This window comes from Dipodomys ordii, unplaced genomic scaffold, assembly GCF_000151885.1.
Source record: "Dipodomys ordii isolate 6190 unplaced genomic scaffold, Dord_2.0 Scaffold22, whole genome shotgun sequence".
Classification (NCBI taxonomy): domain Eukaryota; kingdom Metazoa; phylum Chordata; class Mammalia; order Rodentia; family Heteromyidae; genus Dipodomys; species Dipodomys ordii.
Genome location: NW_012267238.1, coordinates 1,468,530 through 1,486,307, shown reverse-complemented (window position 1 = coordinate 1,486,307; position 17,778 = coordinate 1,468,530). Strand labels below are relative to the sequence as shown.

Genomic DNA, 17,778 nt, shown 5'->3' with positions numbered 1-17,778 from the left:
TCCCTCAGCTCTTCAGCTCAAGGCTAGCGCTCTACCACTTGAGCCACAGTGCCACTTCTGGCTTTTTTCTTTTTGCTTATGTGGGGCTGAGGAATCGAACCCAGGGCCTCAGGCATGCAAGGCAAGTGCTCTACCACTGAGCCACCTTCCCAGCCCCTCTGCTGTTTTTTATCCAACTCTAGTATTGGCCTTAAGAAGTACTATTTCTCTTTAGTCATTTGTGTAAACATTCCTACATTAAGAATATTTTACTAATTAACTTTGTTTGCCAGGCCTTGTACTTGATGAATTTAGCATGTAGGCTCATGTTTATTTCCTTAGTCACTTATTTATTTTCCACTACTCTTCATGAATGTCCTCTGTACTCACACTGACTTATCAGTGGTTCCTAGGATACCTCATCCCTTGCATCCCCTCATGGATTCATATATGCTGTTCTTTCTGTTCCTCATTTATCCTCTGTTGATATTATTAAATCCTACTTGACAATTCAGATTCAGTTTAACTAGCCTCTTCTTTACAAAATCTTTCCTGAAAACCACAGGCTAAATTGGGTGTCTTCTGTGTTCCCACAGTCTCCTATGCTTAACTCATAGCATTTGGCACAGTAATTGCAGTGATCAGCCCCCCTACCTATTTTCCCATCAGTCTACTTGAGGGCATCATCTAATATGATTCCTTCCTTTACTGTAGCACAGGTCCTACCCCAGTGTAGAGAAATAAGAGACAAAACTTGTCTCTAGCACTGTGTGATCTTACAGTTCAACATGTCAGGGCTCCTGGATTCTCTTACTATTCTGCAGCCATGCTACCAGTCTTTTCCTAGGCTGGCTTTTCCTAGCCTTAATAAGGCTCTTTGGATAGCCTTCGATAGCATGTCTGGTGGGCCCTGAGAGAACTGGTTTTTGTGCATAAGCCTAATGAGCTATCACATGAGGCCTAGGCACCATGCCCATATTATTTTTGTGGTATTGATGATTCAGTATTTGATATTAACATGATAATAGAAAATGAAGATGCCAGAATGTTAATGAAAGCCAGAATGAAACTGCTCAGATTAACTAGTTCTAGGCCCCCACTGTCTTTAGTAACAGCCACTTTGAAAGATTATGAGCTGCCCTGGAGTGTGCAGTGAGAAGTCAAATAAGAAGCCCAATTTGGGGATGCTTTTCCCTTTTTCTGTGTCCTGACATCACCTTCCATTGTTCTCCGATCTAGCACTTGTCATTTTTTCCTTTGTACGTCTGTCTCCTTTTCTAGAAGAGAGCCTTTAAGGATGGAGGTCATGGAGAATCATATCTGTGTTGACAACTAATCAAGGACCTACATTTAGGAAGTCGCAGATCTCAAATCAAACCACCTGTTTCCAAGGCCCACATTTGTAGCTGCTGTGCCATATTTACTAGCTGACCAAATGTGACCAAAGTCTGACCAAGTGGTCAGATAATTGACTAGTAGCTGTGTGAAGGAGACCAAAAAATGATACTGGAAAATTGCCTGCCAGACATATTTCTCTTGGGATGTAGGTTTGAAACCACAAAAGTAGATGAAGGCTTCATCTAGAGGCGCCGCCACAAGTCCATTATGGGAAAGAGATTCTGACTCAGGAGCCCATTTTGTATTGCTGTTGTTTTCCTGGCAAGAGGAAGAATCAGTGTGGTTCATTATCTGCCTTGGCACATCTGTGGAGGTATTGCTATAGCTCACATGCTAGGTACAATACTTACTGTTCCTTCGGTAGCATGTCCTTGTCCCAGGTATCCACATGGCTCAGATGTTTTTCATTATCTGCTCATATGTCTCTTCAACAGAGAGGCCTTCCCTAACCTAAAACCACTGTCCACTGTTCTTTTCCCTTATACCCTTTTATTACTTAAATTTTTCTTCATTATACTTTTCATCTCAACATATAATTACATGTTTATTGTGGTTTTTTATTTTTGTTGTACTAAAGATTGAACCCAGGGTCTTGCTCATGCTAGGAAAGCACTACCACTGAGCAGCTTCCTCAGCCCTTTTAAAAGTTTTCATTTTGAAACAAGATCTTATTAGGTTGTCCAGCCTGGCCTTGAACTTTCAGTTTTCCTTCCCCAGCCTCCTGAGTGACTGGGATTACGGAATTGTACTATCATACCTAGCTCTTGTTTATAGTGTTTTACTACTTTTCTTTCCCTCAAAACAGAAACAACATGAGAACAGTGCTCTACTTTTTATACTGTTGTATCTCTAGCTCCTACAGTGGTGCCTAAGTAGTAGGTATGTAAAAAAAATTTTTTTTGTCAGTCCTGGGGCTTGAACTGGGCTTGGGCACTATCCCTGTGCTCTTCAGCTCAAGGCGAGCACTCTACCACTTGAGCCACAGCACCACTTCTGGTTTTCTAGTGGTTTATTGGAGATAAGAGTCTGACAGACTTTCTTGCCTTGGCTGGCTTTGAACTGTGATCCTTAGATTTCAGCCTCCTGAGAAGCTAGTATTACAGACATGAGCCACCAGTGCCTGGCTATAATATATATATATTTTAATCCAAGATCAGGACTTGGAACTTGGTATCTGATGCTTGCTTGTGCTTATTGGCTGGTGCTCTACTACCTGAGCCATGCCTCTAATCCTTTAATATTTTTTTTTCTCCCAGTAGATAAATTTTTTTGAAGTTTGAGACTACCTGCTTTTCTTATGTGTGCATGTCAGTCCTGAGACTTGAACTCAGGGCCTGGGCATTGTCCCTGAGCTTCTTTGGCTCATGGCTAGCACCCTACCACTTTAGCTATGTTACTACTTTCAGATTTTTTTTGGTAGTTTATTGTAGATAGAATCTCATATACTTTCTTTCTCAAACTGGCTTTGAACCATGATTCTCAGATCTCAGCTTCCTGAGTAGGATTACAGGTATGAACCACAGGTGCCTGGCTTGAAACTACCTGCTTTTAAGGACCATTATCATTTGATCCAGCAATATCTGGTTCTCTTTGTCTTTAAAGTGACTCTAGGACTCCATACAAGCTAGAGTGATTGTTCTTTGTACATGTCTACACCGTGTCTTTGATTATAGTGAGCCTGTATAGTGAACCTATACCTAGATTCTGATCATTTTTTAGCATGTTCTTTTGAATGAATATATGTATAAAGAAACAACTCTTACTAAATTTATATTAAATCCTAGGTATTTTCAAAGTTATTTCCATGAACTCACTTATTAAACAATCCTGGGAGGTAAGTGTTACTAGATTGTAAATTACATGAGAATAAGGACTTCTTTCTCCTTCACTGCTCTGTTCCTATGTTTGGCATGGAATAGTACAAAATAAATAACAGAATAGATACTTTTTTGTGCTGGTACTTTTTTGGGGCTTGTACTCAGGGCTTACGCACTGTCCCTTAACTTTTTTACTCAAGGCTGTGCTTTACTGCTTAAGCCACAGCTCTATTTCCGGCTTTTTAATTGAAGATAAGATTCTCAAGATATTCCTTCCTGGGATAGCTTTCAATTACAATTCTCAGATCTCAGCTTCCTGAATTCACTAGGATTACAGGCATGAAATATTGGAACCCAGCCAGAATGATTATTTAACAGAAAGAGAAATTGAAGCTTATAATGGTCAAATGATTCACTCAAGTTGGTCCCTAATAGCTAAGATAGAAATCAAAGTCTTCCAGCTTCCAATTCTAGTACATTTAACAATAAAAATCCAGTTTTCTAAGGTGCTCAGAAATTTGTCAGTCTTCAATAATGTTATTTTTCATGGTTTTGAGACTAGCCATGGCAAAAGTTTTTAGGACCCTTATTTCCACAGATTAGCTGGGTGCGGTAGCATGCATCTGTGGCACTAGCTGCCTAGGAAGCCATAGGTAGGAGAAGTATAGTCCAGACCAGGTCCGGGCAAAAACACAAGACAGTGTCTAAAGAATAACCTATGGGGGGCTGGGAAGGTGGCTCAGTGGTAGAGCACCTGCCTTGCATACCTGAGGCCCTGGGTTCGATTCCTCAGCACCACATAAGCAAAAAGAAAAAAGCCGGAAGTAGCGCTGTGTCTCAAGTGGTAGAGCGCTAGCCTTGAGCTGAAGAGCTGAGCAGCGCCCAGGCCCAGAGTTCAGGCCCCACGACCAGACCAAAAAAAAAAAAAAAAGAATAACCTATGGCAAAAGAGCTGAAGGTACTGGCAGAACACCTAGCTAGCAAACACAAAGTTCTGAGTTCAGACTACAGTACTACCCCAATCACTTAAACAAACAAAACTCAACCAAAGCATACTTTTTTTGGTGATTACCTCATTATAAAATAGAATATTTTATTTATTTATATAAAATATTTCTCAAATACAAAAGCCCCTTTCCCAGGGCTGGGGCTGACTATACATACTAATTAATATTAATTAATAAATAATGATAATGACAATGAGAGAGTAAGATTATTCATCTTGTGTAGTCTCTCTTTTGATGGAATTTCCAGAGATTGACATTCTCTGATTCCCTGTAACCTTGTTCATTATTTTGTCCAGAAATGTAGTCTTTGATGTGGCTAGCAACCACAGATCAGGCTTTGAGGAGGCTTGTGACTTCAATAAACCGCTCTTGCTTACATGTCCTCCTAGGATTTGGACACAAATCATGTGGAATCTGTATCTGTATTATTCTCTTATAAACTCTCCTTGTCATATTCTGTAGCCTCTTGCTAACAGTGAGCTCTGTGTACTTGGTGTTGCTTTCTCTGTGGTCCAGGGATTTTTCCCATTTCCTCTGTTGGAATGAGAATGCAGAACAAGACTTAACTTCTAGGTATTTGAGTCCTTGATAGCTTCACTGCCCTGTTGTTTGTGAATCTTATTAGAACTTACACTGTCTGAGATACACTTAATATATATGATACAGCTTGTTGCAGATTATTTTGTTCAGACTACAGTGACTGTGGGTGGATGACACTATGTTGCCAAGCCCTACTAGATAGGGCTGCTGCCTAGGTAACAGAATGAAATGTAGAGAATAAACCAAACAAACAAAAACTGCCTTGAGGTTTGGTGTGATACACTGGGCCATTGTCCCTTTTCCCTGTACTTAAGCTATGTAGGGGCTAGTCAAAGTCCATCTGCTTTGGAGTACAGTGTCCTCCTTAGAGACTCTGTTTCTTAGTACCATGTTTAGAGCATTGATTGTGGCACGGTTTTGTCTCCCAGGGGACATTCAGCAGTATGTGGAAACATCTTTGATCATCATAACTGGCAACATGCAACTGGCATCTGGTAGATATATGTTAGAGATGTTAATCTTGCAGTAATACATAAGACAAGTCCCACAACAAAGATGGTTCCATCCCAAGTGTCACTGAACCCTGGGCTAGACTGGCTGTTGCTTGTCTGTGCTGGGGCGGGTATTGATCAAGCAATTCCTCTGTGCCAGTTGTGTGCCAGTATATGCAAGTTCTTGTAGTAAGGTAGCCTCCTAATAGACAGAAGTCCCTTGAAGCACCGCTGGCCTCAGGCCCTTCTAACAACAAAAAGAGTGGCCTTCTTTCCTCTCCCCACCAAGGAGAAAGGCCGCTTTGTGCAGAGTTAGGCCTAGCTCCAGTAGCAGCACAGATAGGAGTGTGTTGTTTTCTGCCCTTTACAGGCTAGCACTTGTCTGTCTGCCTCATGTAGGCGTGCCACTCTTCTCTGACTTCATTACCTGACTCTCCAGACCATAGTCAAAGACCACATTTGTAATGTGTGAGAACATATTTTCATTGTCAGGAATAAGCTATTTTATTCTACTTTCCTCAACACTTCGTTAACCCTAATTCCATTATCCTCTTTTCCCAAGCCCTAGAACTTGAATGCATCTCTTAGAAATTATTTTTTTTCTTTTTGTCTGATATGTTCTTGTTTGGGACCTACAGACTTAACTAAGTGCTATTTACACAACCTTTGCCTAAGCTTCTAGTGTCTTGTCTTCCAGGATGTGGTCATAGAACATGCTATACTTATTTCATTCCTCCCTCTTCACACCTTTCCCTTTTTACCTGTCATGTCTCTGAATTATGCCTACCTCTATAGCCACTCACCACTCAGCAAACATGCTTTCGTCCTGAAACCTGGCATACCTTGTGGAGGACCTTAAGATTGGAACATTTTTGCCTTCAGTGTTTTCTTCATACAAGCTGCTTCTGAATCATGAGAGAAGATGAGAGTGACAGAAACACTACCAGAGTTTTGCATGTTCTTTTTTTGAAATAGAGTCTATGTAGCCCAGGTTGGCCTCTCAGCCTTCCAAGAGCGGGGGTTACAGGCATGTGCTACCAACACCCAGCTTTTTGGTGGTACTTGACTTTGAATTTTTTTTTTTTGCCAGTCCTGGAGCTTGAACTCAGGGCCTGGGCACTGTCCCTGAGTTTTCTTTTTTTTTTTTTTGCTCAAGGATAGCATTCTACCACTTGAGCCATAGCACCACTTCCAACTTTTTCTGTTTATGTTCTGAGGAATCAAACCCAGGGTATCATGCATGCTAGGCAAGCACTCTACCACTAAGCTACATTCCCAGCCCCACTGAATTTGAACTCTTAATCCTCACAGTGCATTGTACTGCTGGGCCATGCTTCCAGCTCTTCTCCTTTTGCACTAATTCTTTTTGAGAAGAGGTCTCACTTCCTGTATAAGGTTGTGTCTGGACCTCAATCTTGTTTTATTTCCCCCCCTGTAGTTGGCATTGAGATGAGAGGTCTCACAAACTTTCCTGCCCAGGTTGGCCTTGGATGGGAATCTCTTGATCTCAGCTCCCCAAGTAGCTAAAATTAGAGTCTTAAACTACTTCATTCAGCCTCTTTGAGTAAATTCTCATTGATACCATGTATATGATCTTTTATTTAGAAACAGTGACTGAGCAAAAGCGAACAGGACATATTCTTATATGGCTCCTAAGGGGGCAGGGGATGAAACTCATCATATCATTCTCCTCAAAACTGTTTTGGCTTTTTGCTGGCCACAGTGCTTTTTAAATGTGAGGAAAGTACACATTTCTTTTGGAAAAAATAATTTATTTTGGACCTGTAGTGTTGACCTAAATTATTTTAATATGTTATTTAAAAACATGTCATATACAAACATATATGGAGCTTTAAGTTGTTATACAAAATTTTTACTTAAATATAAGGAAAATCAGGTTCACATTTTAAGTACCAGTAAACTTCGCATCCAATTACATGGTATCTTTTTGCTGAAATTCAATTGCTCTCAGGCTTTTAAGTTCCACATGTCTGTATTACTGGGTGCCATCTGATGACTCATTCCTCCCACCGTTTTTCACTTTTTCAGCTTCTGCAAAGTGTGATTTGTATAATACATCATGATCTCATTTGACCCCTACTTGGCTTGAACATATTCCTTGTATAGTAAGTCCACTTCTGTTCCTTAACACAGCGTTGATTTTTAACAGAGTATAGTCTTCAGTTTGCTTTCTATGTAGCTACATACACAAGGTATAAAAATTATTTCCAAAGGGTATTTTTACACACTACAATCATTGAGGTTTATTAGCCATAGTGCTCCAAGTATTAGTGATGATATGATTTGCCATGTTTTGAAGGATCACTCAATAATTATTTCAGTTAGAATTGGCTTCTGTTATGACAAAAAATCCTATTACTCTGTTGTAATCAAAAGAGGAAATTTACTTGTACAAAACTGAAATATCAATGAATAGGGATGTTTGCAGGCTTGTTCTGACTCAGGACCTAAATGATGCCATCTGGATTCATCTCTGCTTGGCTTTGCCTCTGTAGGAAGGCTTCTAGCAGCCTTGGGGAGGAGAGATAGATGGGCAGATTGATACAGAGACAGTTTGCCTGAGATTGAATCTTTATCCATTTCTAGCTGGGTAACTTTTGTGAAGTTATGTAATCTTTCTGTGCTTCAGTTTCATCATCTTAAAATGAGGATAAAATGGTGTCGATTTCACATTGTGTTGGTGAAGATTAGTGACTTAATACATCTGAGGTGCTCAGAACAGTACTATCATATATTTATGTGACTGCTTCTCTTGATTTTATTAACCTGGTAGTTCAGGGCTATCATATACCAGTATCATAGATGAACAAGTCTGTCCTGCATGGGTCAGGAAAAAATCATGAAATTGAGTTTCTTTAGACTCACATTGGGTTGTATGCTCATTTCGGAATTAAGCACTGTAGACCTCAAGATGGAATATACTGATTGACTGAACCTTAGTTATATGCTCTACTTTCGGTGGTTGATTTAGCTTTCGCTGAACATACTAGCTGAAAGCAGGAGATGGGTGGCTCTCCTAATAACTTCAGCATACTGCTGCCATCACAAGGGGAAGGATATGGTTGGTGATAAAAATGACCCTGTCCATCACAGTGCTATCAAATTGATTGTAATAGGTTATCATGTTATATTATGGCATTCTTTCTGGGGATGTGGTGGTTTTAGGTTTTAATGGGAAACATTTGGATTGTAGTTATAAAAATATACTTGTATACAATATTAGTTTTGATATATGGGTTTTTTTGTATTAAACTACTTAAATTTGAGTGCTTACTTCAACAACACATATACCAAAATTGGAATGATTCAGAGAATCATGGCTCCTGATCAAGAATGACATGCAAATTCATGGAGCATTCCACATTTTTTAAAACTCTAAATTTGAGATTGATAACTTTTTTTTAATTAAGTAGTTATACAAAGGAGTTTCAGTTCTAGAAGTCAGGTTATGAGTACAATGCATCTTGACCCATGCCATGCCTTCCATTGTTCTTCCCCCATCTCTCCCCATCCCATCCCTACGTCCAAGTTACATAGTTCAATTTTTATATAATATGCATTGAATACACAGACTGTATTTGCTCACCCTTCTTCCCTCCTTTGTGTACACCCTCCATGTTCTCTCCTCCCATACAGAACTTGTTACAGCTTCCTGGTATTCATTTTGTTAAACTGTTAGTTGTTCAGTAGAATTACACCATTGGACTCATCCCCTAAGTATATGATTAATTAGTCAATTTATGTGTATATGCATATAACCCTGTGTATGTCTTCATGTATGTTTATATTTAGACCTAAAACTTCAACATAGGAGAGAAAACATGCATTGTTTGTCCCTTTAAGCCTGATTTACTTAACATAATGTTTTTCTAGATCCATCCATTTCCCTGCAAATGACATAATATTCCATCTGATAGATGAGTAAAGTTCCATCATATATATGTATCATATTTTCTTGATCCACTCATCCACTATAGGGCATCTGGGCTATTTGCATAATTTGGCTATTGAGAATAGCGTAGCACGGGCTGGGAAGGTGGCTCAGTGGTAGAGTGCTTGCCTTGCATGCACGAGGCCCTGGGTTCGATTCCTCAGCACCATATAAGCAAAAAAGAAAAAAGCCGGAAGTGGCGCTGTGGCTCAAGTGGTAGAGCACTAGCCTTGAGCTGAAGAGCTGAGGGACAGTGCCCAGGCCCAGAGTTCAGACCCCACGACCGGACCAAAAAAAAAAAAAAAGAGAGAATAGCGTAGCAATGACCATGGATGTACAAGTGTCTTTTTTTTTTAAATTTTATTTGTGAAATACTGAACAGAGGGGTTACAATTACATGGGCAGGATAATGCGTACATTTCTTACCAAGCATTGCAGCCTCCTCCTTTTGTTTACCCTTCCCATCCCTTCCCAGCCTCCCCCCTCCCCCCCATCCCAATCCTTCTCCCCCCCCCCCCCCGCACCGACGTTGTAAAGCTCGTTTTGGACATGACAACTTGTATACAAGTGTCTTTATTGTATCTTGATTTTTAATATTCTGGATAGATGCCCAAGAGTTATATAGTTGGATTATAGTGTAGTTCTATGTTTAGGTTTTGATTATTAATAATTTATTTAAAAGATCATGTTAAAAAATTCAGGCAAATATTTCCTTTTTTGGGGGGGGGTCTGGTCGTAGGGCCTGAACTCTGGGCCTGGGCGCTGTCCCTCAGCTCTTCAGCTCAAGGCTAGCACTCTACCACTTGAGCCATAGCGCCACTTCTGGCTTTTTTCATTTTTTTGCTTATGTGGTGCTGAGGAATTGAACACAGGGCCTCAGGCATGCAAGGCAAGCGCTCTACCACTGAGCCATCTTCCCAGCCCCCAGGCAAATATTTTCTATTGTAACTATTCTACATGAACACAATTGAAAACTCAAATGCAAAATTCTTACCAAAGTTGATAGCCTGTACCTCATATATTTGTATGACCCACCTATATTCTTGGTTTTGACTTGTAGGTTATTTTCATTTTTTTTATTGTGAAAATACTGTACAGAGGGGTTACAATTACATGGGCAAGATAATGAGTACATTTCTTATCAAGCATTGTAGCTTCCTCCTTTGTTTCCCCTTCCCATCCTCTCCCCCCCAATCCTCCCCCCCCGTAGGTTATTTTCAAAATAAAGATATAAAGTTGAAACATTCTCATAGAAAATTACCTTCATCTGTGTTATCCAACAGAACTTTCTAATAATAATGAAACTATTACATGATTGGTATTTTCCAATGTGGTAGCCACTAGCCACTTCTAGCTACTATAAACTTGAAGTTCTTAGAGACACTGGAGAACTGAATTTTTAATTTAAACTACTTTTTTAATAAAATTACATTTAAAGAGCCACTTGTAGCTACTACTTTTTTGGCAGTGCAGCTCTGTCTAGCAACATTAAATAAAAGAATATTTATAAAGTGCCCAAAGGCTTTGTAACAAGTTCTCAATAGATGTGAGACATGCTTAGTTCTCTAACTTCTGACCTGAAAAGCAGTAGATCTCGCTTAATTGGCTAGAGCAACCTAAGGCAGGCTTATTTCAGGCAATCCCAGTAGCTGTGTTAGCGTGGCAGGCAAGAACTTTCATGACATGTCTTCAACTTTGTTCTGCCATTGCATTCCATATTCTAGACAAATCCAACTTCACATCTTTTCTTTGCACCTTCATTCTAATAGCAAGTACTTATTTCTCTCACATCGATGAAGTATTGCACACTTGGATAGGTTCCTTCACACACAGATAGACTCTTCTCTTTTATGCTGCAGTTTCAACATCTTTTCTCAGGTTGTCCCCAAACCACTAGGCAGTCATTCCCTTTCTCTTTTGTGCTCTATGCATATTTCTTTATCAAGTTTTTTACTCCATGCCTCACTGATGTTATTTGGTTTTAATCTTTCTAACTAACTTCTTGTGTGCTTGGTATTAAGTGGGCCTTTTGCCTTTTATGTATGCTTTATGAACAGATAGATGGATGGATGGATCCTTTTCAATCCTGGTCACATTTATGATTAAAAATACTTCAAGATCAACCTTATTGAGCTATCACAAAGAGATACACCTGTTTGAAATGTACAGTTTGATGAGTCTTGTGGGTGTTGTAATTTGTATGACCATCATTGTACTGAATATAGAATATTTTCATTAACCCAAAACACTTTTGGGGTAATGGTTGAATCTATACTATAGATTTTAAGATTTCATATAAGTAGACTTGCACAGTGTGTACTCTTTTCATACTTGGGATGTTATAGGTAAAAGATATGTTAAACACACAAATGTGGAAAATGTTAAAGTCAGTTTGATCATAACAGTTAAATGCAAGCAGTGCTTGGTATTTTGGAGTCATGGTGTGCTTGTCTCTTTTCACAGTGTACAATTGGACAGTGGATGAGGTGGTGCAATGGCTGATCACATATGTGGAGCTGCCTCAATATGAGGAGACCTTCCGGAAGCTGCAACTTAGTGGTCATGCCATGCCAAGGTCAGGAGGGGTCTGGATTTTACTCACTTGAAGATGGAGGGAGTGGGGTGAGGTGGATATGCTTCCAGTTTGTCCTATCTGGTTAAGTGAGATTTTACAGGATAGTCTGCAGGCATCTCTTCTTCACACATCTGTTGTGTGCTTTTATAAAGCACGATGAGCACTTGGTGTTCATTCTCTAATTTAATGTTTCTATCAATCCTGAAAGTTGCTTCAACAGCTTTCCCTTATTGAATGCTTAATACATGCCAGACGACAGGCTACTCAACACTTTATATATAGCATCTCATTTAATTGTTAGATCAGTCCTGAAGGTCGGTATTATTATATATAGATGATGAAATTGCTTAGGCAGCTTTCCCAATATAAAGGTCATAAACATGGCTAAATCAGGGGTAAAACTGTGATACAAATCTAGAGCTGTGATAGATGCAATAGATTCAGTCTGCGTTATTTGTTTGTTTTTGTTTTTGCTGTTTCCCCAGTGCTGCTGTTGCTGCCACTGCCACTGCTGCTGCTGCCATCTCCTCCTCCTCCTCCTCCTCCTCTTCCTCCTCCTCCTCCTCCACCTCTTCCTCCTCCACCTCTTCCTCCTCCTCCTCTAGGAGCCTTAGGGCTCTTTTAGCCTCTCTGTGTTATCCAAATACAGTAATGAAAATGGTACAGAGGTGCTGACTCCCATTATCTCACTCATCTCTGGAACGACCTGTGCAGCAGATATGTCACAACTGCTTGCCTGTTTTCTGGGACAGTACACTAGGGCTTGGATAGGAGTGGAGAGGGTTGGAGTGCTGCTTAGACTTCTTGTTATGTCAAACTAGTATCAAATGCCATGCAGTCCTTAATCTTATTTATTCATTCAAAAAGTATTTACTAGGTACTTAGTCTGTACCAAGCACTTGTGCTGGATACTGGGAATAGACAACAACTTTCCTTGGCCCTCAGAAGTTTTATTATCTGTTAAGTTCGGATTATATATTATGTAGAAACATCTAGTTTTGAGCTTTGGCAAAGATGAAAGGGGAAGGGGAAGGGGAAGCCATTGGAATGCTTACACACTGCTGTCTGCAGCCACTGAGTTACCAGGAGCTGTTGTCCCAGCCTAGCTGATTGAGCTGGCTGTTCTCCCTTCTGCTACCTATTGTCTCCTCTTCACAGCTTTTTCTTACTCTTGGAGTAATAATCCCAATACTTCTACCTCTGGGTATAGAGTACTTCCCTACCACAGTTTTGGGAGAAAGAGAATACTATTTTGCCTTTTGAGTGAGCAAATTGAACTCCAGTAAATCTTATTTATCTAAGATGGTAGGTGGCAGAGCTAGGATTTGAACCCAAGTCTACCTAATTCTAAGTGCCCCTCTTTTATTTTTCACTTCCTTTTCCTCATATATTGTGTGATTGAAAAATCGGCTTCCATGTAGTATTCAGTTTAGTTTTTTTCTTTCTTTGTTTGTTTGTTTTTGTCAGTCATAGGGCTTGAAGTCTGGGCCTGAGTGCTGTCCCTCAGCTCTTCAGCTCAAGGATAGTGCTCTAACATTTGAACTACAGCGCCACTTCTGGTTTTCTGGTGGTTTATTGGAGATAAGAGTTTCAAGGACTTTCCTGCCTGGGCTGGCTTTGAACCGTCATCCTCAGATCTCAGCCTCCTGAGTAGCTAGGATTACAGGCATTAGCCACCGGCACCCAGCATTAGTTCTTTTTTTTAAAAAAAGTTCACACACATACCTACCATATGCCATACTCCTTGGACCTTGAAGACAAAGAGATTTATGAGACCTGGCCCTTGCCTAGAGGAAGTGTATATTCACTGGAAGAAACAATGAAATGAATAGATGATTGACCATAAAACTCAGGATGTGGGATTTTTTTCTTGTTACTCATGGATATAGCAGTATTGCCTTGTGGATTCTTAGGCAATGTAATTAAATGTAATGGTTATGGCTTGTGTTAAAACTGCAAAGCATAGGATAAAAAGTGAGTTCTCAGGTCACAGATTCACCTAGCCCTTCTGAGGCTAGGATTAGAGCCGCCAAGAGCAGGTCTAGCCATGCTGAGTACAGGAGTAGAAGATAGCAAGCTGTGGCACCTTAGTGACAGCAGGAAGTATGTAGCCCCCTTCAGTGCATGAGGGGGAAAAAGAATGGTTCTCAGAACACAATTAGCTAGGATGGTATAATAGGAAGAATATAGCAGATTGGAGTTTATTCTCAGCGTTTATTGCTACTTGTATGTGACTTAGTGCAAGTTACTCAACTCTCAGTCTCAGTTTCTTATCTGCAAGATGGAGTGAATAATAGAACTGCTTTCTTTTCCTTTTTTTTCCTGTACTGGGGCTTGTACCTTGCTCAGCTTGTTTGCTAGACATTTGAGCCATGCCTTCCCTCTACTTTTTGCTGGTTATTTTTTGCCAGTCCTGGGGTTTGAACTTAGGGCTTGGGCACTGTCCCTGAGCTGCTTTTGCTCAAGGTTAGCACTTTGTCATGTGAGCCACAATGCCGCTTCTGGCTTTTTCTGTGTGTGTGGTACTGAGAAATTGAACCCAGACCTTCATGCATGCTAGGCAAGCACTGTACCACTAAGCCACATTCCCAACCCTGCTGGTTGATTTTGAAATAGTGTCTTACAGACTTTTCTTCCCAGGCTGGGTTTAAACCATGATCTTCCATATCTGTTTCCTGAGTAGCTAGGATTACAGGTTTCAACCTTGGTGCCAGGATACAGCTACTTTCTTAAGGTTGTTCTGAGGACTAAATGTACTTTTGTATGTAAAATATCAGAACAATATGAGATACACAGTAGTTGTTTAGTAAATGCTAGCTCCCTTCTTTTTTCTCTCATTGTATAGATATAGATAGCATTTCAGTTCGTAGGTATCTTTGAGAAATAGACTGCAGTCTATTTCTTTTGGTTAGATAAGAATCCATCACACCTTGCAGAAGTGACTTCAAGAGGAGCCCAAAGAACTCCCGGGCTTATAGGAAGCATCTAATTTTATGTAAGTTTGCATAGAAGGAAACTGAGGTCCTAGGAGAGAGACCAACAGCTTATAATCAGGCGAGTTACTAGTAGAATAGGTATCAGAAGACAGCTCTCTTGACTGCTTCCTAATCACAGTGCTTCACTGCCTGACTTGTGTGGGCTTGATTGCTTTTTAAGACCAGAAGCGGAAGTAGGTATTCCTGCATGTTTAGACAGGAATATAAACCATACACTGTAATGTAAGCTTTTCTTCTACCTGGGGAAATAAAACTATGAATCAGAAAAGAACACCAACCTAACAGTAATATTCAATATTCCTTTATAGGCTTCAGACAAGTGTTTTTCAACCTTTTGTATCTTATACCCCTTTTCTCCTGTACCCACTGTGTTCCAGCAGTAGAGAAACAAAGTCCAGTTCTTCCTATGTCATTTTCTTGTTTACAGACTCTGACATATTAAAGTTATCATTGACATTGTGGTTAAAAGTCAGAAAAAATTACAGTAATTTTTTGGGACTAAATTACATTGTAATGACTCAGAGATGAACTCAATTTTTGTCATCAGCAGGTTGATTTATAATGACAGTGGGTTAGAATTAGAGCAATTCAGAAATTCCATGTATTGGGCTGGGAAGGTGACTCAGTGGTAGAGCACTTGCCTTGCATGCATGTGGCCCTGGGTTCGATTCCTCAGCACCACATAAGCAAAAAGAAAAAAGCCAGAAGTGGCGCTGTGGCTCAGGTGGTAGAGTGTTTGCCTTGAGCTGAAGAGCTGAGGGACAGTGCCCAGACCCAGAGTTCAGGCCCCATGACTGGACCCAAAAAAAAAAAAAAAGAAATTCCATGTATTACTGGGCCAAATGGCATGAAATTTTAGTCTGGACTGGACAAGAGAATGTTTTTTATTGTATTTAGTGAAACATGATGGCAGATATAAAGGACAATTCATGGACATGGAAGCATAAGAGAAAATTTGTAGTTGAGTATGGGAATTGTCATAAATGGGTAGTCCTTAGAAGGAAAGGTACTTAGGAAATGGTGGGGATCAGGAGAGAGAAAATTCAAATTTTGATAATGTTTTGTGTCCCTCAATACTGCCTGTTTAGACTTTATTGATAAAGTTTGTATTCTAAAATGTAAAGAGGAGTGGTTACCAAGAGCTAAAATTGATCCTTAGGAAGTGGATAATCCTAGTTGGATCCTTTTGCTTTTGCTGTCAGGGTCCTAACCCCCAACTCTGTCTCAACAGGCTAGCTGTAACCAATACCACCATGACAGGGACTGTGCTGAAGATGACAGATCGGAGCCACCGGCAGAAGCTGCAGCTAAAGGCCCTGGACACAGTGCTGTTTGGACCTCCTCTTTGTGAGTCCTATTTAGAAAAGGCCTGCTACAATGCCGTGGAACCCAATGCTGTTTGAGTGTCTGGGCTGAAGCAGGGTCTCATAGGCATATCTGCAGGGCAGTACCTTCACTGTTTCCACTGGTATTGAAATACAAAACAGTCTTGTATTTTAGTCTAGCCAAATAACAACTATTATTCCTGTCATTTATTAAATATTTTAAAGGAATAGCTACTTTGTGCATGTGCTACGCTGGATTCTGTAGGAGGACCTAGCTGAATCATGTTCTACCCTAAAGGGAAAAAAAATGAACATTCTATCTAGGGTTATATCTCAGTGATAGAGCACTTGCCTAGCACATAAGCCCTGGGTTCTATCCCCCCCATAAAGACAAACAAGCAAACAAACAAAATGCATATTATAGGGCTGAAGATATAGTTCATGGTAGAGTACTTGCTTGAGGCTCTGGGTTCAATTCCTAGCACTGCCCCTCTGCTCCCCCATGAAAAGTGTTCTAGACAGGTATTCAGTGCTTCTGAGGGCCAGAGGAGAGACAGAGTTTTATTCTGTGTTCCTTTATTCCATGGCAAAATAGGCCATTTTAGATGGACAAAACAACCCGAGCAAGCGTACAAAGGCTAAAAAAATATGAAAAATATGCTCAGGTATATCAAGTAACCCTAAAGGACTGATACTACTTACCTGCCTTCACAATGTACAGAGTGAAGGTCTGCTTGTTAAACATTTTTGTGTTGGTGGTTGACAAAGGAAGACTTAGCAGGCTTTGACTGAAGCAATAGAGACCAACTCAAGCCTAAGGAAAATTGAACTCTTCAGCCATGAGAGAGTAGTAAGTTCATTTCATTCTCTGCGGATCTGAGTGGAGGTAATGGTCCTACCTGACCATCCTTTGATTATTTTAAGTGAGTCAAGGGGGAACAAGGGAAGTAATATTTGTTAAGAAATTCGCTTTGACCATACAGTTCTTAGGGCCAACTCTCTACCTTTTGGGAGATGATAATTAACGATGTCACCAGTCAAATGCTATAGAGATGTGACCTAGTCCAGAGAAGCAGCTGGCTTACAGGGTCAAAGGTAGTACATTTCTTTTCCTGTATTTGTGGACTGACAAGAAAATGTCTAAGCTAATGTATCAATACAGGTGGGTTAAAACTAACTTTTTAAAGGTATAGAATAGAGTAACTTAGAAGATTTCCTACCTTCTTTGTTGTCTTCGGGGAATTCTAGGATTCATTTAGTTTCTCATTCATTGTCAAATTTTAACTAAAGGACACAATGAATAGCTTACTTTTTATGTGAGGCTGCACTATATACTGAGCCATGACCTGTCATGCATTCACTCATGCTTATTGAGCACCTACTGTGTACTGGTATAAATAATAGAGTTGCTGATCAACAACTATAATAAATGTTGTAGCTACTCTGCCTTTTTAGAGTTCAGTTGGGGATACAAAGTAGTTATGAATTTCTTATTGGAGTCCAAGAAATTTTTTTGTGTGTAGGGGTGTGGAGCTGGGGCTATGCCTCTGTGTATTTTGTATTTTTTTTTAAAGGTAGTGACAATTGAACCCAAGGCTTTACTCTTCAGTCACTTGAGCATACAGCTCAAGTGACTGAAGAGTAAAGCCTTGGGTTCAATCCTCAATCTCTCCAGGAAGTTTTATGGAGAAAACACTT

At 40.1% G+C, this 17,778-nt stretch overlaps 1 protein-coding gene across 2 annotated transcripts in view; it reads left to right on the top strand.

Moving 5' to 3' along the window:
• The window catches only part of Stim1 (stromal interaction molecule 1), a 185,816-nt gene that overhangs the window by 136,477 nt on the left and 31,561 nt on the right, over nucleotides 1-17,778 (top strand). For both annotated transcript variants that reach the window (XM_013014119.1, XM_013014118.1), the window contains exons 4-5: nucleotides 11,648-11,759; nucleotides 15,987-16,102. In XM_013014119.1, the coding sequence (XP_012869573.1) occupies nucleotides 11,648-11,759; nucleotides 15,987-16,102 (228 nt within the window). The remainder of the gene's footprint in view (nucleotides 1-11,647; nucleotides 11,760-15,986; nucleotides 16,103-17,778) is intronic.